Below are 16,741 nucleotides of genomic sequence, written 5' to 3' on the forward strand. Positions count from 1 at the left end.
GTATCGTTAGAATCATCTTCAAATGTGTTCATCTTGCCGATTTTTTGAATAATAAAATGCCTAATTCTTGTCAAATTTGGGATCACAGAGATTATCAATATAATTTTTTTTCGTGAAAATTTTACAAAAATTATCTCGTAATAAATTATACTAATGGTTTTATAAATGCGTTTAAAAATTAATAAATGTAAAAAATCTTAACACCACTGCACAGTTATGTACCGAATTATGACTATATTCTGAAACATTAGAGCGAGAGGTTTAAAAGAATACTATTTTATGTAATAAAAATACTTTATGCAGTCATCAAATGTTTAAAATAACTATAAAGGATAATAAGGCTTCAAAATTATATAAATAGATTATCTACAACGTTTAAGGAGTGTCCAGGATCATGGTTTGAAAATACAATAAAAACTCAATTTCGACCTACGACGAGCACGTGGGCCGTTAATGTACGCTGGTGGTTAAATAAATTATTGCAATACCCAATTAAAATCGTAAATGGTAGGTGTGGCAATAATCTGACCTGTCGAATAATCACGTCGTGTGTCATGTCTTGGCTACAGTGCCATCTTGATCCCTCTCGAGATATTCCACAAATTATGCGTGATGGATGTGGTATGGAAATAGCCGGCTGAGTGGCATACCTAAATATACATTACTAAAAAAACACTTATACTGTCGTTCAAGCTTAATGCCATCTGAATAATCTATGCTGTGATGGACACCTTTTAGAAAGGTGGAACTAAGGGTTAACAATATTTTAGACTCTTGAGTATAGTCAGGACAGTGTTGCCATCTTTTTACGAAGGCTTAACATTTGTAGTATTTATGTAAAAACTATCTAGGTATAACACTTGAAACAAAAATACGTTTTGAATACATTGGCATATTTGGCTTATTATTATAGGTTCGTTTCTTTCAACCTGAACGAAACAAATCAAATTAAACCATAGACAATATACATACAAATTGTATGAGTAGAAAGTTGACCGGAAATGGTTTGAGATTTGACGTTTGGTTCAGTGTATCATTGAAAATCAAACCGTTCTCGGACCATCAGAAATGGTTTGACATGAAACGTCACACCGATTCGGACGATCCATAGACTAATGGCAATCTGTCAAAGTGTTGATAAGCATTATTCGGCATTTATATATCGTGAGGTGTTCATATTAATATATTAGACATTTACACCATAGAAGTTTACTTGAATTATGTATATTATAGATTAATAATCAATACCTATTATTCATAAGTAACCATACGCGAACAAGAAGCCGCCTTTGGTTTTATTATCTCAAAATCCAACCATATTTTCTATGCAAAGAGTTCGATTTAATATCATTACTATAATTATTATGTCAGACCAAGAATTTATTTTCATTTTATTTATATTTTGTAACGGAGATTCTAGACTACAATCTGTGTTAAATCAACCCGGAATGATCTTTATATTACCTACCTAACGAATTTTATCAATTTAATATGTTCGATTGTCGTCTAAGTCACAAAATCATACTGTCGACATGAACAAGTGGTCGATTATAAAAAGCTCTTATCAAAAGTAATTTTTAAAAACTTGTCATACCTATAAATCTTATAAATTAACTAAATGGCTACCTATTCACGAAGCATTCTTTATATTATTTTGTACATTTAAAATGAATGAATACGAATTTGTATTATTGTAGACAACGATAGGAGGTCAGAATTTCATAACAAGTTGACGTTTCAATAACTATGTTTCTGTTTTAGAGACTAATATGTTATGAATTAATTTTAAGTACTGGCAACACTAATTAGTCATCAGAAAAGCGTTTCCGTGGACATTTACCAAACGGTCCCAAACCAAACGGTTCAATTTCGTTTGTTTGATTCAGGTTGAATGATACAGACTTTATAATAGGTTGGTGACTCGTGGTGTGCGCTCCATAAATGCTGTGGATGCGGAGCATGCCCAGAAATACTCGGTAACAATGTATGCGGTATTATATATTTACAGTGCAATCGGATGTTATATTTTATTTCGCCATAATTTTAAACGGCTTTCTATGCGAAGTATATATATTTCGGTTATCATTCTGACCTTCTGTCTTCTAAATGATGTTTTATTTAACAAACGGGATGCACAACGTTCAGGGGTGCTAATAATGTGTAGCAAAGTAAATAATGGTTTATATGAACCTTTCTAACAGCTGAATATACACATAATCAAACCTCACCGTAATACCGATCATACCTACCACTGCTAGATATGTAGAATTTACTTTTTTATGTTTTATATGTATTGCAGTATTATTTTAGTGCGGTTGGCAACACTGCGTCCGGAGCACATCGTTACATTTCGATCAAAAGATATGTTAGCTTTTAGAAGCTATAAAATCGAACTTATTTAAGGGGGGACATGCTCAGCGTAGGTCAAAATGGAGCTTTTATTATATTTTCAAAGAATGATCCTGGACATTCCTTAAACGTTGTAGATAATCTATTTATATAATTTTGAAGCCTTATTATCCTTTATATTTATTTTAAACATTTGATGACTGCATAAAGTATTTTTATTACATGAAATAGTATTTTTTTAAACCTCTCGCTCTAATGTTTTAGAATATAGTCATATTTCAGTACATAAATGTGCAGTGGTGTTGAGATTTTTTACATTTATTATTTTTTAAACGCATTTATAAAACCATCAGTATAATTTATATAAATTGGGATCACAGAGATTATCAATATAAATTTTTGTCGTAAATATTTCACTATAATAATGTCGATATAAATTATACTGATGGTTTTATAAATGCGTTTAAAAAATATTAAATGTAAAAAACACCACTGCACATTTATGTACTGAAATATGACTATATTCTAAAATATTAGAGCGAGAGGTTTAAAAGAATACTATAATATACTATACTAAATATAAAGAATAATAAGGCTTCAAAATTATATAAATAGATTATCTACAACGTTTAAGGAATGTCCAGGATCATGCTTTGAAAATAGAAGAAAAGCTCCATTTTGACCCACGCTGAGCACGTCCGCCCTGAATATCTAACACATGGTATAGTTTACAATATTGATATCAAATACCTGTGTGTATAATATCATGTTGTATATATATAATTTTGAAGGCCAAATAATTACGCCTTTAGTACTATTTTCCAAGGTTCTTGATTCGCATATACTATATTCCGAGTAATATGTGATACTTACGTCATTTTGCGAACTCATGTGAAATATCTATGAACCAACCAATCTGTAGACTTAGATACAGGTATTATTATTATTTTGTATAGTGTGATCCCCTAAGTACCTAAATGATAATCAATACATTAAAAATTATGTTATCGTTTTCGCTTATAAGCTGAGTATATATAGGACCAACAAACAGTCGATGTCATATTAATAGAATAGATGTTACCCATTCCGTCAACGAAATATTGGGCCGTTGCTATGGACCATGAACAGACATTGAAAAAACAAACAACACGCGAATACTTTGCTTTATTGGCGGAAACTATTGTTTCACCGCGGGTGTTGGACTATTAGGTATGCATTCATTTATCTAGTCGATTACTTCCTCGTTTGTACCTACATGGTTTTTTGTTATTTATATAAATATTTATATAATAATTATATAAAAATAAAAGCCATCCGGTAACTGCTGGAGTGTAGAATATGCTATATAATATTATCCAAGTTTATTCGACGATTCCAAACAATGTACCTACGTGGTTTTTTGTTATTTATATAAATATTTATATAATAATTATATAAAAATAAAAGCCATCCGGTAACTGCTGGAGTGTAGAATATGCTATATAATATTATCCAAGTTTATTCGATGATTCCAAACAATCGCAATCGCAAACAAGTTAGAGTCAAATGTGCCAACGTAAATAATATTATTTTTTAACGGATCATTTTTTATTCAACGAATAAATTCACAAGATTTGAGAATGGGTGGCGAAATTGTTGTGCACACTAGCCGGAATCCGATGGATGTATGTTCGAGTATCATCATTTTCCCCCCAATAGTTATGTTACTGAGGTGTTAAAAATTGTGTAGTTTGAAAAGTGTGCCGTGAAACACTGACATAAAACAAGTGGCACAATCGGTACGGAAAAGGCGATTCGCAGTTGTATTGGTATTGCTTACTAACTTTGAAAAAAGGCATTGTTGGAAATGGTACCAATATTATAATATTATGCAAATCACCTGTGATGCCAATGTATAATATATATGAGATTTCCTTTTAACTGTCGAAATTGTTATTTTTCTACATAATATAGATATTATTTCTTTTACACAACGCCATAATTTCCTCTGCCATAAAATAATGCATAAAATATGACCGCGTAGCTCAATTTCATTGAATGAACGTATACTAGCATTTCTGATTCATATTTTCATTATTATTTACGACTATCTTCCAAATAATAAAATAAAAATAGAATCCTCGTGACGACTTATTTACGTGTGCACCTACTCACTTATAAGTAGGTAATAACATCTACAAAGAGTAAAATAATAACTTGCAATCCTAATAATAAACACTTTAATGATGATATTTCGCGAGTGGGTGAAGTTTGCTTTCTTTCAACAAGCGATAGATTTATTGCCGGCAATTTATCTCAATGATATATTGCACTTTGTATGCCTTGTTAGTTGAACAAAACAACAGTTAGGTACATAATGGTTTGTACCGGTGAAATAAATCATTATTTTATTTTATTTACGATTTTAGGAAACTAGAGACAGATTCTTTCGATTTAAAATTGTAAATATATATTCGAATTGGACGTGCAGACTTGCAAGATTGTTGGAATCACTGCAATTAAAGCCCCCCCTCAATAATGATCTATGTTATATTTTGGCAGTTTTTAACTAAATATGCAACAATGATCTAGGTACATCACATTGCCTCTGTTTTTGCATATTTATATTTTTGATCTAGCAACATTAAGTCATTTGTTTTTGATCCGTTACGTTGGCCTCCCTACAATAATGATGTATGCATCTGTCAAAATATAGGATGACACGAGAGTTTTTGTTAATAATCCTATGGATGCGAAAAGACTTCACAGAGTAAAATTCACATGGAAAATTGGAAGAGGAATAAAAATAAGTGATTAAGGAATTTAATTATAAATAATATCTTCTCAACAAAATAGTTGTATTTGATTATTTATCTCAAAATGTCCAAATGTAACATGGTTCATTATTGAGGGGGATGCTTCAATTATATATTATTGTCAAATAATAATACATTTTGCAATAGGTACGACTATTATGGCACAAACAGCTAAAACCAGGGAACACGAAAAAAATGTCAAGTGCATTCTTTTTGGTGTGGCGGTAAGAAGGTTCGATTTTCGAGTGTGAATAAATAAGTATGGGATATTCTTAAACACCAATTAAAGAACATGTTATTTTCCTTTCTCCTCGTTAAGTCAAATATCAAGATTGCCTTCAACGACTGGCTTTCACATTTCTATTTTTATCAGCAATAACTTATTGTGTTCATCCAAATCGCTTTGGATATTGATACGAGGGTGGGTCAATAATTCCTTAGAAAAAAGCATTAAAACAGTTTTTATTTTTGTATTTTTTTTTTATTTCTCAACATAATCTCCTTGGAGCTCAATACACTTGGTTAGACGTTTCTCAATTTTTTTTAAACCGTCAGAAAAATAAGTTTTCGGAAGGTCCTCAAAATAAGCATTTGTCCGATCGATGACTTCTTCATTTGAAAAAAAACGTTGTCCACTTAGCCATTTTTTTAAGTTTGGGAAAAGGAAAAAGTCACTGGGGGCTAAATCTGGCGAATACGGTGGGTGGTCGACCAATTCGAACTTCAATTCTTCAATTTTAGCCATTGATCGTAAACATGTGTGAACACGGGCATTGTCCTGATGAAAGAGGATTTTTTTCCTGTTTAAATGAGGCCGTTTTTCTTCAATTTCGTTTTTTAGCTGGTCCAATAAAAATGCATAATAATCCCCTGTTATTGTTTTTCCTTTTTCCAAATAGTCAACGAAAATAATTCCACGTGCATCCCAAAATACAGTAGCCATAACCTTACCAGCTGATTTTACGGTTTTCGCCTTCTTTGGACATGGTTCGCCTTTCGCAATCCACTGCTTTGACTGTTCTTTCGTCTCGGGAGTATAGTGGTGTATCCATGTTTCATCTACAGTCACAAAGCGACGAAAAAATTCATCCGGATTGCGTTGCATGAGCGACAACAGAGCTTTAGAGGCCACCACCCTATTGCGTTTATTGTCGACTGTGAGCAAACGCGGCACCCATCTTGCAGAAAAAAAAATTTTCATGCCCAATTTGTCATGTAAAATAGAAATGACGCTACCTTTTGAGATCCCTGTAACCTCAATTATCTCACTCAACTTTAATCTTCGGTCACTTAACACCATATCGTGGATTTTATTGATCATTTCTGGTGTAGACACCTCTACAGGACGTCCTGAGCGTGGTTCATCCTTTGTTGATGTACGACCACGTTTAAATTCATTTAACCAGTTATAAATAGTTGCAAGTGAAGGAGCAGATATGCCGTGAACTAAATCCAACTCATTTTTTATTTCCTTTGCTGTTAACCCTTTTATATTAAAATGTTTAATAACAGCTCTAAACTCAATTTTCTCCATTTTTGTAAACAAGCAATTTTTTTTTTTAAATGTACGAAAATAAAAAACAACAACCCGACCAATCTGATTGAAACTTCGCAGCATACTGAATCGGTAGTGCCGCTGCATGAAAACAAACCGCTTACAGTACTAGTCGTGCCACCTGTCGGCTTTTCTAAGGACTTATTGACCCACCCTCGTATATTCCACCTACGTGAGAATGAGTTTAGGTGGACGTTGTTTTATAAATTCTTAAAATAGAGTATATTTTGCTCATTCGAGTAAGACTCTGTCAGGCTGGTGCAGCAGTTCACAGGCAAATAGTTGAGTCTGAAACAACAGAGCGAAGACAAAACATACACGTAAATGTATGAGGGAGTAACATTCGGGGCTAGTCCAATGTACAAAACATGGCATCCTCGAACAAAACGTTAATCCTAAACAACTTATTTGTTTGTTAGTCAACATCGATGCGGTGCGGTGAGCAAAGAAATGTCCTCATCTATGACGATGTCATATTTAGGATGTGTTTATATATATGTTTTCATTTAAAGTATGTATATGTTAATTTAGATTTCATGATTTCACTTTCCATTTAATCTGCGAAGATACAACTTAGATTAGAATCTTCTATCTTTGTACTTTTTTAGTCTGCATATTAAGTTGTTTTTGGGAAACATGTTTACACTTTGGAATCGTATGACAGTGTATGAAAAATGATTCACTACCAGCGGGTAGCTGTTGTATGATTTTCATTTGTAGGTCAATGTCAAGACTCTTATTTTGTGTCCCGTGTCAAGGCCAACTCGCAGAAAGATGTGTATTAAAATCCATAAAACATATTATCAGCACACCGATATACAATAAGTCTTTTTGTCTATTATATTATGTATGTACCTATGTTATAAATTGGCTGTTATAATTATTTTTGCTATCAGATTTGGGCGTAGAATTACTAATCAATTAATTTTAATTGATTGAAAACAGCAGTATTTTGTTTCCACTCGAACCAACTAAACGTCAATTACTTGAATTAAAAATTCCCGGCGTGGCTGTAGATTTTTAGCAGCTTTTAAACGTATGAAAGCTTATATTTTATATACGGCTATTTTCATTTGGTGGTGAAATATAACACTGTAGAGCAGTGGTACCCAACCTTTAGTATATCTCGAGCAAATTAAGAATTTAAAAATTTTACGCAAGCCATATAGGATGATGACTTTTAAAAAAAATCAACACAATAGGTAAAAGAAAACACTATTACTGTTTATTACTACTTATAATCCACTACAAATTAAAAACAACACAAGGACAAACCTAAAAAAACGAATTTTTCTAAATCTTTTTTTCTCTGTAATTTGATATTTTCAGACATTGCTTCTGTTCTACGAGTGACTAAATTTCTTGATAATTGAACATCTTCAATAGCTGAAATAATGCAAGTCTATGTGTAATCTTAAATGAAGCAATTTATTGTAGCAGCTCTTGATTTAGTTACGGACTTAGTAAATATAGATTGTTATTTTAGATTTTCTTAAACTGCTGTAATAGGATATTCAGTAGGTACCATATTTTTTATGAACTACTTACATTTATTTTGTTATTAAAATAAATAAAAAAAATTCTCTTCCCAATCTTCTTGAAAATTGTACCTAGATGTTTGTCCGTTTTATCTTTTTCTCTGGCTCATATGTATTCAGACATAATTATTAGGGTAACTATACGATAAATATAATTGTCAAACTGACACTTATGTCAAAACGCGCTTCGTCTCGCCGATACACTAACATACTTATTACTCTCGCCTTTTCGCCAGTGGTGATTGCCGACGAGGTGTTGCAAAATGGGTGGCAATTTTGCCGATTTTTTACATAAACTGTGCGCTTAACACATAATCTGAATATGCGAGCTGGGAGCCACATTAAAATCGGTACGCGAGCAACGGGTTGGGCACCACTGCTGTAGAGTGTAGGTATTAGGTAGGTAGACACAGCAATTATCGCATGTTGAATCCTAAATGCAACATTTTAATTACGCATAATGGCTGATATTTTAATAATCCTTGTTACGTCGTCATTATTCCAGTAACAATACACATGAAAATGATATTGGTCTGAAAATGTATTATCATCGAAATTATATGAAATTTTAGACAGTTATACAGAAACTGCCATCTGAGTGCCTGACCACTCTTTTTTACATGACGTTGTTTTCGAGATGTTTTATCTTAACTACCAACAATGTAGTCTATAGGTACAACAGAGCTGTGCAACTATATTGATCCAGTATGCTTTGATGTTCCTATAACAGAACATACATACAGATAGACAAAAAATTAAATAAACATTTTTTCGTGATTCGGTACATATGGAAATTGTAGTCAAAAAAGGCAAACATTTGAAAATCACAAACAGACATTTTAATTTTATTGTAAGTAGTAAGTATATAATAATATGTATGTGTGTTTTTTTTTATATAGGGAGTATTTCAACAGTCGACTATGAATTTATTCGTGATTGTTTGGATGTAATGCCATTGTGGCGTTGAAATTTACGTAATACTACATACTACGCCCTGTCGTACGAAAACAATAATCCGTCTTATATAATTACATTTTTGCTAATTCATTCAAATAAACGTGCACATTAAACATCATGTATTTATCTATATGGTTGTTGCATGCATGTGTTCCCGGAGCAGCGATGCACAACCTTTTTATCAGTAGGGTTAATTTAATACTTTCTTGTTATCCGCAGGCCGCATAGGTCACAAGTGTCTAACGTCTTCTCGAAAAATACGGACTCTTTTTAAACGAACAATTTGGATTACACATTCATCGTTAATACGCGCACTGAGTTATAGCGAGACCAATATACCTACACTACAGTTATTTATATGCAACAGAATGCATTTTCAACGTTGTAGTTAACAAATATTACGGCGTTTCACTGAAAACCTAGGTCTATTATACCATACTCATTGGAATATGCCAAAAAAATTTTACCCACATTTAATTTGCTTGGTAGGACACCTCATTGGTCGTGCACATACTGCTACGGGGCGGCCTAGACGTTTTTATCTCTCAGCATTCTAATTTAAGTACCGTAATATTATTAACCTAATCGATGTGTCTTTATATACCTACATATTATTTATGCGGATTTTAAACCTGTCGCCCTGAAATTTACTTTCAAGTAAAATTCATGGCATGGATATCGAAAATTAGCGTAGAAATCATAATTATCTGGAGAAAATAAAAAGAATATACTCAACCATAATTTATATTTCTGAAAATACAGTTTATATGGTACAAGTCTGGTTTACTGGAAGCCAGGCGGGAACAGCGGCAATTTTCATAGCCGATTTCGGTAAAATCTTTAGAGAACCAAACCTTACCTAACCTAACAAATAATCCAGTAGTGGTTATTTTAAAACTTATTTGCCGCTGGCTTCCACTAAGCAGACAAGAACCGCTTTTACTATTATTATTACTTAGTTATATTATGTAGCTATAAATTAGATGGATCAAGGAAAATATACATATCGACTTTAGAAAAGAAAAAGGACGTAACCCTCAGTTTTTTCAAAATTGGTTTTATTTGATAATGACGTTGTACACGACTAAATACACGTTGTGTCTAAGTCTAAAGGATATAAGCTGGAAATGCCGATTTATTATCTAAATTTAGCTGGCAATTAAAAAAAAAAGGAAGTGAAATAGGAAAAACTACTTTTTGTTTTTCTTTAATTAACTCAATAATTAGTAGATATCAGTTTGGGAATATAAAAACCAAATTATTAATTATCATGCACTTCACGGCTATGTCTATTTTGTATTATTTAACTTTGACCGAAAACCATAACAAAAATATTTCTGTGCCTCCTGTAAAGTTTGATTTGTGTGGATGACGTCCTTTTTTCCTTTATACAGTCGATATAAACAAAGTGTCCAAATTTTTACGAACATTTTCTAATTTGAATTGTTATATTTTTTTTAATGCTAATGTAATTCAAAAAAAAAATATTTAATGAATAATTAAATACAACAGATCAATAATGTCCGCTGTGTTTGATTTCCAGTTCCCGATGGCGGTGGTGGCATGCAGCCCCAGCACCTTCCGCCGCCCCCTCTTCAGCTGCCGCCCCAGATGGTGCTGTCGGAGCTCCCCGAGCCCCCCATCGCCCTTTCGGAGATCGGCCCCATTCCTCCGCCGCCCATGTTTAGCTCGCCCAGTCCCACCACGCTGGCCCGCCAGAAGGTCCTGCCCATCAGCGGAGGCCTCGGAAACCTACTCAACGCCGTGCCACATGATCTCTCCGGTTACGATTATGATGGTCAGTTGGATTATTGATAACCACTACCAATGTCGATATTGTTTGGACAATATAATAATATGATTATTGCAAAAGTGATATTTCACAACATAACTTTTTAACTTCGGTTTTTAGCCCAAAATGTTTGATACCTAATTGATTTTTGCAAACAGAATGATATTGTACCTATTTACTATCCAAATCATCGTACCAATATACAAATTTAAAAAAAAACAGCATACAATAAATTTGCCTACATGGAAGAGACAATAATAGGTGTTACAAACAAAAAATATTAACTGAACCATGTAGCTATAAATTAGCTGTAGCTAGTTTTTAGATAAATTAGATATTTCCTGACAAGTATATGAAGTACATATATGGTAACTTTTTTGACCATCTTACTTTATACTTACTTAACGTCGTTGGGTTCCCAACTTTTTTTTCAACGAAACTTACATAACAGACAAAGAATAGGTATTGCATATACAGGCGGACCTCGACTTACGAACGTTCGACTTTCGCACAATTCGCTATTTCGCACATTTCAAAAAAAATCGTTTTTTTTAAACGTCGCGCTGGTCGTGGGGTTAAGATATCCCCTTCTCGCTCGCTCACAAGCAAGTGCATTTCCCGTCACCCGTCACTTTGCTTGTGAGTTAGCTAGGATAGGTGGCTTGCGCAGAAGCGCGTGCGGGCGTGTCATGTTGTGCGTTTTGCTAATTTTCTTCATTTGAAATATTTCACCCTAAACATTTATAAACATGAGTGAGAAACGGAAAAACTGCAGTGTTGATACGAACAAAAAGAAATCAAGGACTTATAAACTTTACATGACGTTCTGATTGCGGTGAATCTTTTGCTTCAATCGGACGTTCGTATGATACAAACAGGTCTACTACGATATGTTCAATTTTGAAAAATAAAAATAAAATTAAGGAATACGTTCAAAATTGTGGAAATATATTATCTTTAAAGGTTGTTTCTAAAGGACACGGCATAGTTATGGATGAAATGGAAAAATATTTGTCATCATGGATCGACGACCATATCAAAAAGATGTCCCTCTGAATATTTCAATTATTCAAGCGAAGGCTCTTAGTTTGTACAAAGATTGGAAGGCTAGAAAAAGAAGATTCTAACACGATTTTTCAAGCAAGTAACAGTTGGTTTATATTAAATTCACTGGAAAATCGGCTGATGCGGATAAAGATGCTGCAAAAGAATTTATTTCCTCATTATCCAAAATTATTGAAGATGGAGAATATTCCTCTAGCCAAATATTTAATGTAGATGACACAGGTTTATTTTGGAAAAAAAATGCCTAGTCGTACATTCTTACGGGCATGAACCTTCTAAAAACCGATTGACATTGCTTCTTGGTGGAAACTTGGCTGGTGATTTAAAATTGATGCCAATGTTAATTTATCAACCAGATAATCCCAGAGCATTGAAAGGGAAGGATAAAGAATTGCTTACAGTAATCAAATAAAAAAGCCTGGGTTTACTGCGTTAATATTAAAAGATTGGTTCACTTTACATTTCGTGCCAGCAGTTAAGCAATATTGTAAAGTTAATGATTTACCATTTTAAATATTTTATTTAAAATAAGAAAAAGAAGAGTGGCAAAGAGTTAACTCTTGATAATTTTTTAATGGAAACACCCGCAAACCCCACTTAAACATGTCTTTTAAACATCTTATATTTACTTGATAAATAAATATTTCAAAATACACACAATTTAATTTTTTTTACTTCCCTCTACTTTCGAACATTCAACATTCGCACACCTTTTCAGGAACCAATTATGTGCGAAAGTCGAGGTCCTCCTGTAAATTTGACTTGTAATCTTTTTTTTTTTTTGTTTTTTTTTTTTTAACAATATTCCTTTTCAATAAACCTGTAGTGGTGTCTTACTCATTTACTGCAGACAGGTTAATTAATATTTAATTAACATGCTAATTATATCTAATTGCCATCTAAGGCTGACACGGCAGCCCTGTATGAGTTAAACATTATTAAATATAATGAAACAAATTAAGTTGCTTGTTATTTCATATAATAAAAAATATAGGTAAAAATATAATACATAATATAATATATTCTTTTTAACACTACAACAAGCCATGGGGCTCAATGGCAGTAGTGTACTAACTAAAACAGTAATGTATCTATTTTTCATAATAGAAGTAAAACAATCACAAAAACTCAGGCTTTGAGAAAATCACAAATGTATTGAGACCTCTCCGGGATCAAACCTGGAGACCCCGGATGAAAGGTCAGCGTTTTACATACTGGACTACGAGATCCGCGTCATGTTGTTGTTCAATCATACATAGACTAAGATTAATAAATCCAATCAACCAATACGAAAGTTCAATTGCAATTATTTTTATTAATCGGTTTAAAATTCTAAAAGATTTATATATATATTTTTTTTTAATTGTAAAATGCACAAATGAGTCTCTGGGCGCATGCAAAAGTGCTACAGTGCTATTACTACAAAGTAACCTTTGAATCTAAATAGAAACTTCATAATATTGAATTGTTTGTATGTATTTTTAATTGCATTTTTATGTTGGAGCAGACCAGGATGAGGTGCTCGGAATGGTGGATGACATGGACTCGGAGCCCGAGGACATTCCTCAGCATCACCTCGGCAGGCTCCGGCAGCCGGACCCCACCATTGATACCTCACGAGTGGAAGAAATTCCGACAAAAGAGCCCAAGTTCAATGCGGTTCCTCTCAAGTCAGCTCTGAAGAAACGAGGGTCCGGTGGCGCCGGGAGCGGCGGATCGGGACCCGGCACTCCTACTCAGGAAGGAAGGCCGCAGCGCCAGGACCAGCTGCATGCCAGTTTCAGGTGCGGAGCTTTTATTTTTCTTATTTGCCGCATTTCAAGACAATCTAATCTAGACCCATGCAAAAAAAAAATACTGATATATTTATTGGGATAACTACTATCATGGTGACAACATTAATTTCATAAAAATATGATTTGGAAAAATGGATTTACTGAATCCTACAGGAAAAACAATATATAAGTAAGTATATATATATTATTATATATGAAAATTGTGACAAGAGCCTGTCGTCAAAATCCTCTGATCTACAAATTGTTTGGCATACCTTAATTTTTAGATACTAAATGGTTTTGTCATTTTTGTGTTTTATGAGCCATATTTAAATCGATTAGAGATTGTGTTCCTTTTATTGAATTTTGTTATTTGTTATTTAGTGTTCCCAATATTAATCAATGTGACAAACTTTTCCCTTTATTTTATATCTCAACTTATTTCCTTTCCAGAGCAAACACATTTCCTGATGCATGATACTTTTATTGATAGTCTCTTTGAATATTATTTGTATAAATACTGTGTTTTTTAAACAACTATTTCTCTTGTATTTCTGCCGCTTTTGCCAGAAGGCCTCCACCCAGGCCGAGGATAAGAATCTGGTAAATCTCTATGTAAAAGTTTATATTTCCATCACAATCATCTCTTTCTCTCATACTATGTATACATACAAAAGCACCCAAAAAGGCAGATAAACTAATATTAATAATAAAATTATAAGCTTAAGATTAAATAATAAGCAACAAACAATGACTATTAATTTTATTTCTTTCCATTGATAACTACTATTATCAGTCATATGAATATTGTTTGTATGTATGTATCTCGATTATATTTAATTAAAATAATATTCAATCATTCCTTAATTCTCTACTAGTATTTATTGTCGTTGACACGTTTCAACTGCATCGTATCTAAGTATCTGTAAACATAAAATTTTATCGTCTCACAATCGTTAGCCTCTGCAAGAATTTTATGCCGTGGTTTGGCGCGGTGCCAAATATGCTCGTGGCATAATAATCACTAACGAATTTGTTGTACTTTCCCACGCCCTTGAAATAAATGGAGTACCATTTCTTCTTCGCGGATCCCACTCCATTCTCTCTCGATGCACTTGGCTCGTCTATTGGGCTAATCTGACTTTCAAAGTGTTTCCATTATGAAGTTGTGAAAAAAAACTATTGCAGCGGCACGTAGTACAGAGCTTCTGGCAATATGCCATTGCTCGTCAAAGACTTCAAACCGGAATTGAGGCATGCTATAAACTCACATTGAGGATTTGCATGTTTACTATTCTTGTGTCGTTACAATGCCACAATTTTAGCTTTTGACACATGACATGCCGAAATGTAAATATTTTGATTCATTTATGGGATTAGTCATATTGTAAAACAGAAAAATAATCCAATACGTATCCATGTGTTTACTTTAAATAAGTTTCAAGTTAACTAGGGTAAAATGTTAATTTATTATTTATGACTATGTATAATGTATGTCTTGAATTTTATAAAGTATATAATAATACATAATACATGAATATACTTATTATGTAAACAATATTCTAAATATCATTTTACAGATTTTCTTCTGTTTGTATTGGCATTGATTAAAAGATGTTCATATCAACATACAGGCGGTCCTCGACTTTCGTACATGGATGTTGAATGTACAAAAGTAGAGTAATGTAAAAAAAATATCAAAAAGTGAATTTTAAAATATTTATTTTTCAATGGAACCTAGATATAATAAAGCTAACGATGCGTATTAGCACTCAGGTGTTTTCCTTATAAACTTGTCATGAGAGGGAGTGGATGAACGGGAAGTGATTGCATGGAAACATACAGTTTTTGCATCATCGACAAAAATCAAAATGTTAAGAAATTTTTGAAATTGTGAATTGTAAGAAAGTAGAACGTGTTAATGTTGAGGATCGCTTGTATATACCAAATTGTAGTCTTCTTTTCACATATTGTTTCATTTTATTGTAAATGGTTAAATGATTCCTTTAAAATCAATTGAAACTTATGATTATTATAAATTTTCAGTAGTCGACCGGTGCGGTTAGCATGCGCGTTGGAAAACAAAGAGAACGCTCGGCCGTACATCATCAGGGAAGACAACCAGGGCAACATGGGATCCGACGGGGTGCACTATCGCGAAGACCACGGCAATGACAACGACCGCATCGCCGCCAAGATCGCTCGCAAGGAGAGCCTCAACATTAAACTGGCGCTCAGGCCCGACAGACAGGAGCTTATTAATAGGTATGCTGTTGTGCATTTATTGATGTTTTTAACTCATGTTGATTTTTATTGAGTGTCAAGTGTAAGTTGTGCTGGTGATGGTATTGCAAATATCTAAAATTATTCATACATACAATAGGTTCATTATTCCTATACTCAGATGGCTATAACCAAGGAATACCTACTGAAAATTTACATGATAGTAAATATAATATCTATATCTATATTACAAAAAGGAATTGAGAACCTGAAATAATTATCGTAAGTTAAATGAAATATGACATTATTCTTGCTATATAATTCTGTTTTGTCGATTTTAATGCTGGAATCCATGTTGGCTCTAAGGTTTTAACCACATAACATCATTCTTTTTTTGTATTCGAAGAAATTTAAAAATTCACTACACCATACTAGACTAATATATCTAATAATATTTTAATCATGCCGGGTGGGAAGGCATACATATTTGTTGTGTTTTATTTTCTAACATATAAATCTCTATAATTATTTATAGAAGCAATATTAAATAAACTACTAAACCACTCCGTGTTGACATATTTCGCAATTCTTTTCTTTTTACCAATTGCAGATTCAATTTACAGCGTGTGATTTTGTTAGCACCGTGGCTTAAAATGGAATGGAATTTAGACAATTTGATGTAGGTAAAGACT

General features: G+C 33.1%; 1 protein-coding gene across 6 annotated transcripts in view; it reads left to right on the plus strand.

Annotated features, from left to right (window-relative positions):
• Positions 1-16,741, plus strand: part of LOC147064540 (phosphatase and actin regulator 2) — a 588,368-nt gene that overhangs the window by 563,870 nt on the left and 7,757 nt on the right. For 3 of the 6 annotated variants that reach the window (XM_085958439.1, XM_085958433.1, XM_085958434.1), the window contains 4 exons: positions 10,738-10,992; positions 13,559-13,835; positions 14,397-14,429; positions 15,873-16,091. In XM_085958439.1, the coding sequence (XP_085814565.1) occupies positions 10,738-10,992; positions 13,559-13,835; positions 14,397-14,429; positions 15,873-16,091 (784 nt within the window). The remainder of the gene's footprint in view (positions 1-10,737; positions 10,993-13,558; positions 13,836-14,396; positions 14,430-15,872; positions 16,092-16,741) is intronic. The other 3 variants (XM_085958435.1, XM_085958436.1, XM_085958438.1) reach the window with 3 other exon arrangements.

Source organism: Rhyacophila brunnea, unplaced genomic scaffold (assembly GCF_057557595.1).
Source record: "Rhyacophila brunnea isolate RB1 unplaced genomic scaffold, BYU_Rbru_1.0 scaffold_7, whole genome shotgun sequence".
Lineage (NCBI taxonomy): Eukaryota > Metazoa > Arthropoda > Insecta > Trichoptera > Rhyacophilidae > Rhyacophila > Rhyacophila brunnea.